This window comes from Neoarius graeffei, chromosome 4 (genome assembly GCF_027579695.1).
Source record: "Neoarius graeffei isolate fNeoGra1 chromosome 4, fNeoGra1.pri, whole genome shotgun sequence".
NCBI lineage: Eukaryota > Metazoa > Chordata > Actinopteri > Siluriformes > Ariidae > Neoarius > Neoarius graeffei.
Window position 1 is genome coordinate 14,162,971 of NC_083572.1, and position 14,968 is coordinate 14,177,938.

General features: G+C 42.7%; 2 protein-coding genes across 5 annotated transcripts in view; one reads left to right on the forward strand and one right to left on the reverse strand.

The window, feature by feature from the left end:
- Nucleotides 1-5,687, forward strand: part of ddx17 (DEAD-box helicase 17) — a 35,809-nt gene extending 30,122 nt beyond the window's left edge. For both annotated transcript variants that reach the window (XM_060918921.1, XM_060918922.1), the window contains 2 exons: nt 4,332-4,562; nt 4,659-5,687. In XM_060918921.1, the coding sequence (XP_060774904.1) occupies nt 4,332-4,562; nt 4,659-5,191 (764 nt within the window). In that variant the 3' untranslated portion in view covers nt 5,192-5,687. The remainder of the gene's footprint in view (nt 1-4,331; nt 4,563-4,658) is intronic.
- A 210-nt stretch (nt 5,688-5,897) lies between these two features.
- gga1 (golgi-associated, gamma adaptin ear containing, ARF binding protein 1) overlaps nt 5,898-14,968 on the reverse strand; it is a 46,015-nt gene continuing 36,944 nt past the window's right edge. For 2 of the 3 annotated variants that reach the window (XM_060918926.1, XM_060918924.1), the window contains 6 exons: nt 14,250-14,326; nt 13,957-14,159; nt 13,527-13,759; nt 13,247-13,416; nt 13,039-13,149; nt 5,898-8,156 (listed from right to left, as the gene is read on the reverse strand). In XM_060918926.1, coding sequence (XP_060774909.1) covers nt 8,046-8,156; nt 13,039-13,149; nt 13,247-13,416; nt 13,527-13,759; nt 13,957-14,159; nt 14,250-14,326 — 905 coding nt within the window. In that variant the 3' untranslated portion in view covers nt 5,898-8,045. The remainder of the gene's footprint in view (nt 8,157-13,038; nt 13,150-13,246; nt 13,417-13,526; nt 13,760-13,956; nt 14,160-14,249; nt 14,327-14,968) is intronic. The other variant, XM_060918925.1, reaches the window with a different exon arrangement.

A 14,968-nucleotide genomic window follows, 5' to 3' on the forward strand; every position in this document is an offset into this window, starting at 1 on the left:
ACGTTCATTTTCTCTGCGTAACACTCATGACGTATGTATGTGCCCAGTTGTGTTGGCTCATTGAGGTTGGGAATAGCACGTGTGAAATACCTGTTTCTGCCTCTTGTGACGATTTCGCAAGTCCATGGGTGGCGCCCATCTCATTGCAGCAAATAAATTTTGCTGGACTCGTGAGCAACTCCACGTTACATTTTCCGCACGAGCACCACGCCGTGTCACCTGCACGCAGACGCTCTGCCCCACGCTCGCCATGCCCATGGTCAGCATCAGTCTCATCCTCGCCGTCATCCGAGCTTTCTTCTCTTATTTCATCACCGGAGTCGAGAGTACCTCTCCTAGGTTCAAACTGGTACCCTTCTAAGGCCCAATTCTAATTTCTACCCCTCCCCCTTCCCCTTGAAACTGAGCTACAAGGGATAGGGCTTGAAATTCAACCCCTACGTATTGGGATAGCCCTTCAACGATCGCATACGTCATCGCGTACCTCCGTCAGCGTTTACGTTAGCAAAACGCGACCAAATGCGTCACTGGCTGCGACCAACCGCTACAGTCAGAACCAGAAATCTCTGCTGGCAGGGTGTGATTTGTTAACTAACACCACTGAATGGGATATCTTTGGCGCTTCGTGCACCACATCCGACAGAATGAGGTGTCAGAACACTCATGTAAACAATAAAAGCGAGAATAACAGAACAAAACGTACGCAGTCAAGCAACCGAAAACAATACTCACTCCCAAAGCTTTTTAGCAGCAGCTTGGATTTCAGAAATCGCTGCTCATTCTCAGCTCGAAAGCGAATCAAGCGGCGTTTTTCCTCTGGATAACAACTTAAAACACGTAAATAATGGAGAAAATACATTTATGACAATCTTTCGCCGCGGGAACCGCCATCTTTCTGAAATCCGCATGAAATCTCGCTGAAATCCGCATGGCATTGTGGGAAATCACTCAAACCCCTTCGTTCGGAGTCAGCTCCAGGAAAATCTCCGTTTGGAGGGGTACAGAAGCCCTACCCCTCCGTGTTAACTGGGATTGGGATACCCCTACCCCTTCACGTGAACGCGCAAAATGGAGGGGAAGGGCCAAGGGGTATGTCCAAGGGGTGAAATGGGATTCGGCCTAAGCCATAGTGTGTCTTGCGGGATCTCTTCGTATGATTTGACAGAGCTGTCGCTTTCACTTGATGCGCCCGACGCCATGATTACACGCTTATCTCCTCTATTTCGGAGAGTTCCGCTAGTGCAGTGGGTAGCGCTGACGTCACGGTCTTTTAAAAATGGCGACTCTTGTGCGGTTTAGCGTATAAAGTATTATATTTACAATTACCAAGATATTTCGTTGTTTTCTAGTATATAAATTTGATAGAATACTTAAGAATACGCTACTTTGTCACATCAGCAACCGTATATATTATATTGTGTACCCCTTTAAGATGGAGTTGATGATAATCCCTACAAATCAGGAGACAACTTTAGTGACTTACTTAGCATATAGCTATCTTTGTTTCATACAGCTGTTCCATTACTTGCACTCATTGTAAATACTAACATAACACATGGATTAATTTGGGAGATGATCATGTTGGGCAGACTTCTGTTGACAGGTTTTAATTGTCAAACACGGCTCGCAGGGGATTGTTGTATTTATATATTTGCAACATCTACTTAAAGCAGATACGCAGAACCTTTATTTTTAAATAAATTTCTGAGTGGAGAGTATTTCCATCCTTGACTCTTGTATGCTGCATAAATGGGAATAAAAAAATATATACTTTTGAGAGTTAAAAATCGACCGCAAAGTTGGCATTCGAGTTGCCCCGCTGAGCCAGCCGGCACTGCGGTAACCGGTTTTAAGGCCGAGGCCTTTGACAGCTATAGACCAAAGTCATATAAATAAAAATTTATGGTGAAAGTAAGAAATGCCGTCACCGACTTGCTCAAGACTGATTTGACTTCATCGATTGTGGGTTGACACTCATTAAAACAGGGTAGGTGTCATAACTTATGCAACATGCATGCATTTTCGCTAATTAAATAATCAGATGAACTGAGGCAATCACATTCTGAAGCCAGTCTATGTGTCAGCCCTGTGATGACCTGGCAACTTGTCCAGGGTGTTCCCCGCCTTTCGCCTGTAATCAGCTGGGATAGGCTCCAGCTTGCGACCCTGTAGAACAGGATAAAGCAGCTAGAGATAATGAGTTGAGATTAAATAATCTTGTACCGGTAACTTAAACACGCAATACACGTTATTAATCTAAATGCAGGTAAACAACGTGTTGTTTGATATCCAAATGAGAATCGCAGCTTACCCATCTGCGTTCTCGTTTCTTGAAGGCCGATCTTTTGGCCGATTGTTTTGAAACAATTTGACTTTCAGTTCTCCGTTCATTCGTTCTTCTACGTAAGGGTGAGATGGCAGCAGAGAAATCAGACAACTGCTCCACTCATTTCCATTTTTTCCATACTGAGTACTCTGCCATTACTGCTTGGCTCAGGCAATTACTAAAACTCGGGCTAGGACTGCGGGGAGGTCACTGCCCGAGTGATGTCACGTCCCGTTCCATCCCGGGTTTTACTTTCCTTTTTAAAATAAATAAATCCCTTTCCTTTAATTGTTGATACTGCACCCTCTTTCAATACGGGCTTTATAGCCAACGTCTCATACGAGTCTTCAGTAAAATATGCAGAGCAGAGGAGTGACCACTTTGTAGCCACCTGATGTGCCCATGAACTTCTCGCAAAATGCATCCAAATCTTTGCAGTTTGAACATTCTTGGGCTGTAAATCCACCTTCTGTCGTGTTGCTGTACCCGCCAGCAACACATCTATTGCCCCTTTTCCACCAAAGCAGTTCCAGGGCTGGTTCGGGGCCAGTGCTTAGTTTGGAACCGGGTTTTCTGTTTCCACTGGCAAAGAACTGGCTCTGGGGCCAGAAAAACCGGTTCCAGGCTAGCGCCAACTCTCTGCTGGGCCAGAGGAAAGAACCGCTTATGTCAGTGGGGGGGTGGAGTTGTTAAGACTAACAACAATAACAAGACCACGAAAGATCGCTATTTTTAAGCGACGAGAAGCAGCAGTTGTACAAACGCGAAGTCATCCATTATTATTATTGTTGTTGTTGCTGCTGCGTCGATATTCGCACTAAGCTTTATGCAAACGTAGCGACGTAATGACGTGGCTTCCCTTAGCACCGTGAGCTATGGAAAAGCAAACTGGTTCTCAGCTGGCTTGCAAGTTGAACGAGTTGTGAACCAGCCCTGGAACTGATTTGGTGGAAAAGGGGTATTATGTGACACGGCGATAAATTAGCTCAAAATGGAGTATCAGAGTTGCAGTCAGCTCTGTTTTAGTGTAGTGGAAATAGCGATGAGACTGATAGACTTCCTGCGGTGACATTACAGACGTCAAGGTCATTCACTCAGACTGCTACCTATAGAAAATCACTTTAATCGTAAAAATTAATTTATTGTTAACGCTTAAAACTATTCCTGTGCCACTCTTGAGGTCTTAAGGCATTTATAAATGAAAGCGAGGCCATGGTTCTGCATATTTCCTTTGAAATATTTATCAGCCTCCAGAAGTGGTTTGTTGATCTAACTTAAATCCACTTTATAATCACTATCCAGATAAAATCTTGACATTTGTGATGTAAGAATGACCATGTGTAAAAGGGTCAGTCAAGGCTGACATGATCATGTATATTAGACCCAAATGTTATGAAGATTGACAACTTTTAGATTTTCACCCGTGGGCGAAGCTGTCAGCTACTACTCTCAGCCAAAAGGAGACGGTACTCGATAGGGTCGATAACAGTGTTGTCTGAGCCACCTCTACCTTTGTAATGAGAAACAGACTTTTCGAGGAGTTTATCCACATGGATGTGCCAAAACTTCCTCCATTTGTGGATCTTTTTAAAACACTTATTGACCTTTTACATCTGTTACTAATTTGTACATCCAATTGGAAAAAGGTTCAGTGCTGACTTGGATGATAGTATTTCAGATTAACCTTAATGCTTTAAATGCAGGATAAATAAAAAGTAATTTAATGATGTCTGGATATTTAACACAGTACGTTTTTGATGCATTTTGTCCTCATGGCTTACTTAATTTTATAAGTAGGTGTACTTATTAAATCTATTGCTACCTTGATTCAGGTCACAGGTAAGTCAGCTTGTTTTTTTTTTTTTGGAAAAGGCTATCACTGACTAAGATGTGTTGTACACGATAGTTATGACTAGATTGACTATTCATACATTCTCATTCCCACTTTTTGTTCCTCTGATAATCCTCATTTCACACTGTCCTTTGCCCATTACACTCTTTAAAGATGTGGAAGACGTGAAGTTCGTCATTAACTACGACTACCCAAACTCTTCGGAAGATTACGTGCATCGGATTGGGCGTACTGCCCGTAGCACCAACAAAGGCACAGCCTACACGTTCTTCACACCCGGAAACCTGCGGCAGGCCCGTGACCTGGTACGGGTTCTGGAAGAGGCCCGGCAAGCCATCAACCCCAAACTTCTGCAGCTGGTCGACTCTGGACGTGGGTCAGGAGGTGAGCACTGGAGCAACTGACATTCACAGTACTGAGTTTATAAAATTGACTTAGTTATCTCAAAGGAAGTTAATTCAAAGCCATTGTGTTATTCAGGAGGAAGGATGCGTTACCGTGGCTCTAACTCTAACAATCCCAACCTGATGTACCAGGACGAGTGTGACAGGCGCATGCGCTCCGTTGGTGGAAGCGGAGGCGGTAATAAGGATCACCGGGGGGGTGGCGGCTACAGCCGCGATGGGCGCTCGAGCCGTGACGATAGATCTTCCTCCTCATCTTCGTACCGAGATCGCAGCCGGGACAGCCGGAACAGCTACGGTTCAAATGATCAGTACCAGAGCTACAACAGCAGCGGAGGATACAACTCAAGGGTAGGTGGAGTGTCACAGTCGGGTGGTGGCAGTGGGTCAGGTGGCGGGCAGCAGAACCAGTCGGGACCCCCCCAAGGCCCCTTTAATCAGGGTCCTCCCCCACCCCCACAGCCTGGGAGTGGACCTGGACCGCAGCCCCTGATGTCCCAGCAGTTTGCTCCACCTCCGCCACCCCAGCCCATGATTGGATTTATGGGTCCTGGGCCCTATTCGTTTGGTCCCCCTCCACTACCCCCTCCTCAGCAGCAAAGAAAGTAAAACTTCCTCGAACAGAGAACCTAGATTATAGTTAATCGCTCCAGAGTGAAGAAAGCTCAGTTGACTGTCTTTCACCTTTCCTTCCTATCTCGAAAAGGGTTTTGAGCAGGCCCGTCATTCAGGGATTGGAAAGGTAAGGGCTACACGTTGCATTGTATCAGCTACATATTTTACGCTCTCGTCTGTGGAGCAGCAGAGGTTGACATTTTTAGTTAAGAATAAAACATTTTAAGATTAGGCTACTAGTTATTAGTACTTGTGCATGTTGCTTTTCATTTCATATTACTTTTACAGCTCCATCTTGGTAACTCTGCTCTACAGTAGTCCATGCTAATGTTTTAAGCATTTTATTTCTTTTAGCTCCGTAGGCATAGAGAAAATGTACTCGTTTTGATGGCTATCTATCTTAGACATACTAGGTTGAATAAGCTAGTTTGGGACTTGGAGTTTGTTTTATTTCTATGGTTTCATTTTTAATAAAAGGGGCTGACCTAAATTCCTGTTGAGTTTTTTTTTTTTTGGTATGTTCTCCATCTGGTCCTAATGCCCTGTCCTGCAAATTTTATAAGCCATATGGAAACCACTCACTCGGTTTCCATACAGGACAGCGGTGCTTTAAGTGCATTTAATAACCAAATTGCTCCTGAGTGCATACAAGTGGATGTATGGTTCCTTAAAAAATCAAGGACATGGGGAAAAAAATCCATTGTTAAACCCCCAAGAAAAAGAATAACTTTATTTCCCTTAAATACATATTTGCACTACATTCTGAATTCTCTTCCATACTTATTCTCTGTAGTTTTTCATTTTTGGCAAAATGTACATAATTGCAATACGTATACTATTTACAGTCAGACGCAGGAAGAAAACTAGGTGGCGAGTATGACTTCAGGCTGGAGGCATAGACCGGCATGTGATCAGGTGGCTACAACACAACATTAAACCTGCAGCGTTTCTCTTGCCCTTTCACAACCAGACAAATCCCCACGTCTACCAACGTAACAATTTTATGATTCCTGTTCATTTTATCTCATCAGAGGCACAATTACTTTATCACTGTGCTGTATTTAGGAGGAAACACTGTTCTAGAGTGGAATATTTCACTTAATTACAAAGACAAAATAAATAAATGGTTGTATTAGCATTGCCATGGAAAACTAATCCAATGTCAGCATTTCAAATCATTAAAAAAAAAATACATGGGTGTTAATAGCTACTGCCAAACTCCTGAACCAAACCAAACGCAAATGTACAGATCAGCATTTAAGAAAAGAAGTAAAGGATGAATGTAAAACATCAGATTAGGCACATACGGTCAATTTAAACAAGACGACAGCATCAATGTTGAAATGAATTCAGTCTGAAAAGGGCAAAACAGTGGGTTGAAGCACAAAGTCAATAAAGTAGGGGATTTTTTTTTTTCCACTGATGCACCAGATTTTATCCTTTAGAAGCCAGCATTTTAATCTGATCTCCCATCAACTGCATCTGTAGTGTACTGTATCAAATCAAACTCTCTTTTCATACATTTCCCCGTGTAGAAAAGCGGATCAGGAACCAGTTTGCTCAAAACTCATTAGTGGAAGAAGTATAAGGGCAGTCTCTGTAACTGAGCAATGAACATTTAGGTAACTTTCGTCCGCGAATTTAAAACTGCAACCTTTACACTAATAAATCAGTCTAAGATGAGGTCGACGTGAAAATTTTACTAAGGTGCTTTCACACATGCAGCATTTAGAGTCTTTTTTTAACTGAACCCTTATTCAACATTGAATTAAAATGCTGTATCCCTCCAATCTATGTCAAATTTGTATTTGCCATCAGGTAGAAACCGAGGCACTTGTGTTGACCAAATAATCTGACTTCTGAACTGCCAAAACAATACAGATTTGGGGCTTTAATTGGCTGTCCCAAAAACTACCCCAGCCTCAAGTTTTGAGTAAACGAGTTGAAAATGTACAAAGATTTCCCCTTCCTATCAGATTTGGTCGGTCAGTCATCAAACGATGCAGGCCATCTAACACATCAATGTTGATCATCTTATAAATGTGCAATTTTTGGTGAAAGACAAAAATTAGTAATGACCAGAATCAACACCAACATGTAGAGAAACCCAATGCAGCGCTCATCCTAACTCGAGACGTGACAAGGATACAGTGCTCATCAGACCGAAAGCAAAGGAGGAGAGATTAGATTTCCATCATAGAGGATCGACAAGACATCACAGCATAGAAACAAAATCCACTTCGCCGTTCCATTATTCGAACGCTCGCACAGATTTGCTCCGTGAATCATAAAATATGCTCTCGCGCGTACAGTTCTCTCGACTACAGACAGCACGATGGAGTCTTCATGAATGACGAGCACGTATACACACCTTCCTTTTCACAGGAAGGCTGATATTGCGTCAACAGGTTCACAAAACAGGACAGAGGCAGCAGAGGAAGATGGAGATTAAAAATGTTCGAATCAAAAGACAACGAGACAGAAGGAAAGCAAGATGAAAAAGGAAAGGAGGAGGAGAGCATAGGATTCCAAGGCAGATAGATCCTTTTGACATAAATCTGAGTCCAGTTTGAAAAAATGAGAACCTCCGTCACTTCACCTCACCTCTACCACTTGCAGTCCTCATTCGGACACGCTTCTATTCAAAATTTCTACCTTTGCTTAGATTTAAAATGTCACAAGTATTACTCTGCTGTAACTTTGTACCAACATCAAGTATTCGGGAAAGTGAGGAGGGGCTCAATTTTCTTTGGATCAGAAACGAACCATGGATTTGCAAGAGCTGTTCCCACTGGGCAAGACCAACAGGAAGCAGAGGGATAAAGCAGCAGGAAGTCAGTGTGTCCACCTAAAGGTTCCCCCAGGATTCTGGAGGTGGGAACTGTTCAATGTCTCCGCTCTCATCATGGGACTCCTCACCTAAATCGAACGTCAGCTTGTATCGCAGCCGAACCTTTTCCTGTAGGAGAAAACACACAAATGACGTCAGGACAGAAACATAAATCAATTCAAAGGAATACTCCAGCGTGTTTAATATAATCCTGGGCTAAAAATCAGATGACTCGAAACTCTAAAAGCAGTTTAGACGGAAAACTCGTCTGTTAACTAACTGCCTTTCATTCATTCTTCAGTCACAAGTGTTTGTAAATGAAGCTCAGTAAGCAATAAAAAAACACCGAGGTGCTTTCGTGCCATTACAAGAAAATAAATCAACACTGACGCTTGACGCAAAGCACAGTTAGTTATTCTATTATGTGATGTTAGTTGATTTTCCAATAAATATTTATTCATTAATGTCTGCGAGACAAGTAAATCACTTCCATTATGGCAGCTATATACAGCTGTTCCCCATCCGGCCTGTTTGGTCACTACTCTCTTTAAATTAATAAGAAACTAGATAGAACTCAAGGATGGGGATGCCTCCGCCTGGTAGACTACACGCCTTATTAAGTTGTGATTTGGGAATGGACATTTGACCTCACAGTAATCTTGACCTGGTGAAATTACTTGTAGTAGCCTTGGAGATATTGTGTTCACAAGGTTTTTGGACAGACATTTGACCTCACAGTGACCTTGACCTTAAACCTTTTGATCTCAAAATCTAATCAGTTCATGTTTGTCCCAAAGCGCACAAATGGTGAAAAAGTTTGGTGAAATTCCTTTCATTAGCCTTTGAGATACCGCGTTCACAAGGTTTCGGGACGGACAGACGGATCTCAAAATCTAATTAGTTTATCTTTGTCCCCAAATAGTGAAAGTTTGGTGAAATTCCTTTCATTAGCCTTTGAGATATCGCGTTCACAAGGTTTCGGGACGGACGGACAACCTGAAAACATAATGCCTCCTGCACCTTACGGTGGCGGAGGCATAAAAACAAAACCACAACACCAGCTTGTCTCACTGACGAACAGAAAGCGTAAACTCCTCCGTCCTTACTGTTAAAGTGCAGACATTGAAGACTCCTTCCATAAGTGTTCCATAACGTCTCTCCAAGAAAACATTCATCGATCAGTGGAGTTGTTACTATAAACAAATGTATTACAACCCCAAATCAGAAAAAGTTGGTATGGTATGTTGAAATTAAAACTGAAAACAATGATTTGTAAATTATCTTTGACCTGAACATGCTAAGTTTTGATAATTATATTGCTTTGTCAAATATTAACTTGATCTATAAATGCCTGCATGGCCAAGCCCCTCAAGTGCTCTGTGACCTTATCCAACCAATGCAGGTTGTTGGGCGGTCCACCAGGGGTGCTGTAGCAGGGAACTGTAGGATACCCCACCGTAAAACATCCTTTGGTCAGTCCTCATTCCTAATTAAAGGACTACATTTATGGAATAGTTTGCCCCCTGAAATCAAGGCCATTCATAGTCATGGGTGGTTCAGGAGTCAGATGAAGGAGTTCCTAAAAAGCAACCAGGTATGTAGCCATGTGTGAATCTGCATGTGTGTGTGTTGGGTGAGTGGGGTGGGGGATGTCGACTGTGTGTGCGGTGATCTTAAGTGTGCTGGTGGGTTGGGGGATGGGGGCTGTTAATTTTGAGTGTGTGTGTTTGAATTAGACCCCATCCACACGTAGCCGGGTATCTGCTAAATCGAAGATATTTTTCTACGTTTTGGCCTGTCATCCACATGAAAACACATCAAAAACGAATATTTAAAAAAACTCCGGGCAAAGTGAAGATTTTTGAAAACTCCGTGTATGCCTTTTCGTGTAGACAGAGATAACCGGAGGTTTGCGTTTTAGAACGTCACAATCTGCGCCAAAAAAATGACAACAAATCTGCCCTGACGTCAAACGTGCGACCTTTGTTTACTGCAGAAGCCAGATTAAGCATGGACAAAGAGTAATGGATCGGAGCAGTGCCTTGAAAGCGTTAATTATTGTGCAGGTGCTATTTACATGTTTAATTTTAGAAGCCCAACTACTAATAAGATTCCCAATCAACGTTTTCTTGCGTCTTTTGAAGTTTATACTCAAATTGTGTTTAGAAGCAATTCTGTCTCCGAGTCTGTCCAGACGAACGAGCTTGGCGGCATGTTTTATGTTTAGGCGGAAGTGACGCCAACAGAGGGCTATTCTGATGTGATTAGGGGGTAGGATTTGTGGAAATAATGCCATCTACAGGTTTGGAATGCTTATGAATGTGATTGAAAACGCAGATGTTCGGTTATGTGTGGAAGGGATTTTTTTTCGAAGACGAGGTGGTGTGGATGAAACATTTTTATAAACGGAGGGGGGGGGGAAATGTTCGGTTTTAAAAATACCCGGCTATGTGTGTACATGGCCTTAGTGAGTGTGCGTGTGTTTGTGTGATTAGTATGTTTATTATGTAGAGCAGGTGTAAAGAAAGGTAGGTAATGTCTGACCATTTTTTTTTTTTTTTTTTACTAATTTTATATTTAGTGGATGAATGGATATGTGGATGGACATTGACATATGGTTAGTTATGTATATTGGCTGTATTTTAGATTGAATGAATGGCCTGGATGAATGGATAGGCTGCTCTTTAAAATAAAAATAGGGTTTTTTTTTTGTTTTTTTTTTAAATTATTTTAAAAGCCCTTCTAGGGACGGGCATTGGAAATTAGCCTATGGCTATAAATGCTATGATGCCTACTGTTAAGCTGTTGCACAGCCTGCATGATATGTATCTGTCCCTATCAAATAAACCATAACTAACTAACTGTATTGCACTCAAAACAATACAACAGTACATTATTTGATTCTTTTAACCTCATGGATTTGATTGTTTTCTTCAAAATAAGCACTTATTTAAATTTTGATTCTTGCAACAAGTTAGGACGGTAAAGTATTTACTGCTTTATAATGTTGCCATTCCTTCTCAAAACACTTTAAAAGATGTTTAGGGACTGAAGACACCAAGTGATGAAGTGTTTCAGGTGTCGTTTTGTCCCATACTTCCAGCAAACAGTTCTTAATATGTGTGCAATGGTATGGAGTCATCATTGTCAGTTTTCATTTCAAAATTCTCCACATGGACACCCTCCAGAAAAGGCATGGCTGTGGAAGAAATCTGATTTTTGCATCGTCGGTCCTGGGATCGAGATGTTGACCTCTTCTGCTCCTTGGACCTGCCTCGTCCATCCTGGTGCCCTGTGTCTGGTTGGAGTCTCATCGCATCGCTCCTGTAGAGGACGGCCCCATGCGGAAAAGTCACACCTGGAGGACGCTCTGGACTCTTACAGTCATGCTTTTATGGCTGAGGACTACAGATGTCATGAACAGTTTTGCACTCAAGTTTCCACCAATGAAGAGTTATAACATCAACGAAACTGACTTCATGTTAAAACTGTTAATGTCTGTTGTTGCCCAAATGAGTATGGGTTTCCCTCGAGGTTTCTTCATGTCGTCTGAGGGAGTTTCTCCTTGCCACCGTCGCGCTCATTGGGGATAGATTAGGGATAAAATAAGCTCATGTTTTAAGTCATTCAAATTCTGTAAAGCTGCTTTGTGCCAATGTTTATTGTTAAACGTGCTATACAAATAAACTTGACTTGACATTTTGTCGAAATATCCCTGGAAAAGGTGTTGCATTGCTCCAAAATCTCAATGTACTTTTCTGCATTAATGCTGCCATCACAGAAGTGTAAGTTACCTTTGCCAAGTTTACTGACAACCCCATACCATGACAGACCCTGGCTTTGGACTTGTCGCTGGCAACAGTCTAGATGGTCCTTTTTGTCTTTGGCCAAGAGCACATGTCCATTTCTTCCAAAAAAAGACCTGGAATACTGATTTGTCTGACCATAATACATGTTTTCACTGTGCAATGGTCCATTCCAGATGCCTCCAAGCCCAAAGTCGTCATCAACAGCTCTTCTGGACACAACATCAGACTTCCTTTTTGCACAGTAAGGTTCTATCTGCCAGTCGTAGATGTAACTCCGTATTGTAGTGCTCGACAAAGGTTTGCCAAAGTAATCCCGAGCCCATGTGGTTATATCAGTTATAGATGAATGACGGTTCTTGATGCAGTGCCGTCTGAGGGATCTGAGATCACGGGGGTTCAGCTTAGGCTTGCGCCCTTGCCCTTTCCACACCAAAATTCCTTCAGATTCTTCTTAATGATATTCTGCACCGTAGAGGGTGAAATATCCAAATCAGTTGAGGAACACTGCTTTCAAACATTTCTCACGCATTGGTTGACAAACCGGAGAGCCTCGGCCCATCTTTGCTCCTTGAAGACTAGGTCTTTCCCGGATACTGATTTTGTACCAAATCACCTGTTGACATCACATCGTTATTTCATTGTTTTACCTCATTACAAGTCATAAATTGCCCCTGTCCCAACTTTTTTTGGAATGTGTTACAGGCCTGAAATTGGGAATGGATGTATATTAATAAATGAAATGGAGTTGATCAGATAAAACATGAAAAACATCTTAGGTTTATACTGTCTGCAATGAAATACAAATCAAAGTTTAAAAAAAAATCAATCGCTGCTTTCTTTTTTTAATTTGCCTTTTCCGTACTGTCCTGACTTTTTCTGATTTAGGGTTGTGGATTGAAAAAGTATTAAAATGAACTACAGCCGACACCGCTGTCCCAGCTGCCGTCGTGGAAAATTAATCGACACCACCTAACCAATCAGATTCGAGAATTCACGAGTGTTGTGGTATAAATATCTACAATTTGTCCTTTTAGACATGGGACTGCTTTTTCAAACAAAGGATGATGGTTATGCTTTACCAGTATACGGAAACATCAAAATCAGCGATTAGGTTACAAAACGCTGGAGTATTACTTGACCGTGCACACTTACAGTGAGCCTTTTAAAACACCAACGCTAAAAGGTATTTGAGGGTGTGTAACCTTTTGAGGGTTGGCCAGTAGCAGGACTTGTGTAATCGCAGCAGGTGGGAGAATGGGGTTGAAGGCTGGCAGGTCTGATCCAGACGGTGGCTGCAGTTTCACCCTCATCGTCTACACAGACACACAGCAGCGTGAGGAAACCTGTAAACCTACGCCAACGACTTCTTTATGGCTTAAAGTAAAGTAGCGTTACACGGATGTACTGTACCTTGGGGACGGCTGCCTGGAAGCGGATGTTCGTGACAGGCATGGGAGCGGATGACAGCATAGAGATGATAACCACCAGAACATCGGGCCGAGACGGAGGGCATTCGCGCGCAAAGTGCAACAGGACACGCAAGCTGTGTTCGTCAAAGATTGTCACGGGCAACATGCTACCTGTGAGTCAGGACAGGAGAAGAGAAGAGACGATGAGTAAGAGAGAGGGGGGGTAGAAGAAGCCATAATCCACAGTAGGAAACTGAAACAAAGACGTGTGCGTTTCTTACTAGGTTTGATAGATTCCAGGGGCACAGTGATGTTGGCCAGAGAGATCTCATCCTGAGGAGTGGAAGCAGGGCCAATGCTCAGTGCAGGAGCCTCACTGCTGTGCTGCGAGTTCTGGAGATTAGCAGGCTCAGAGGAAAATGCTAGGACAGGACTTGAGCTTGCGACTGGGTGCGTGTTCGACATGCTTTGGAGATCTCGCAGGGTGGGCTTGGACTGTGGCTGAAGTTTGTCCCTGCAGAGCACACATGAACACCCCCCTTCTTGTCATCTCACCATCTGTAGTTAATCACCACAGCTGAATATAATCCCTAAATCATCTACATTTAATATCTTCATTTGATGGTGAATGTAAATCACAGAAAAATGAATGGTGGTGATTATTCTTTGAATTAAGCATTTTTTTTTAATTACTTAGTTTAGTTTCTTTACATTTTGTCTGGGTTGTACCATTTGACCTGCAGGCTCTCAGGGGGCAGCGACTGCTGTAGCAAGGTCTTCCCAAGCACATCCAGTTCATCCAGGGCCTTGACAGCAGAGGTGGGGGCGCTAACAGGGGCCTGAGGGGTGGTGACCGATGGCAACAGCACGGCGGCTGGTACCGGAGGGACGGGTGTGTCTACGGTATCTGAAACCTAAAAACACACAAAGATTATTAGTTAAAGAACAGCAAATTGGAACGATCCGATTTCAAAATCCTGAACACTGAGACAATCTCTTCTCACCTGGAATGAGTTCCATGTGGAGGCATCACCAGACTGAGAGGAAGCCAGAGTAGAATTAGGAGTGCTGTCAGTTAACCCTACAACAAATGCGTTACTGCAGGTTAAACCTCATTATAAACCATACACTGTGGGCATTTAATAGAAAAGTGAGGTAATAGCCAAGACATTTGGTGTCCTGTGCTTGCTTTTTTAGGACAGTGGTTCTCAAACTTTTTGTAGCCAGAGACGCTTTAAAGCTAGACTGCCTTTCATATTTTTCAAGTGTAGGTCATAAAAAGAGTTTTCCTGACACTCAGTTATTTTTGTTTAGTGGACCGAAAGCTACTGAATTTGAATCACAGACTTCCAATTTTTTTTTTTTAAAACATAATTAATGTATTTAGGGCCATGTGGCCCTAAATTCTCTATTTTTTCCTGCTTCACCCTGACGCAATACAAGATACTACATCATGCATCACGTGGTGGGCTTTCCCTGTTTGCGCAAGATACTGTGGGATACAAATTTGAAACGGGAGAGGAAAATGGAGGACGCGAGTGTGCGAATGAAACTTGAAAGACCGACTACAGTAACGGAAAGCGAGAAGAAAAGACGTCATGTTGCGAAGGAAAGGAAACGCGGGACCAAACTAATAAATATCGGCGCTCAGCGAGCACCTCGGTGTGATCAGCTGTTTGTTTAGCGACAGAATGATGGAACTGTCAGTGCACGGTCAAAGGTA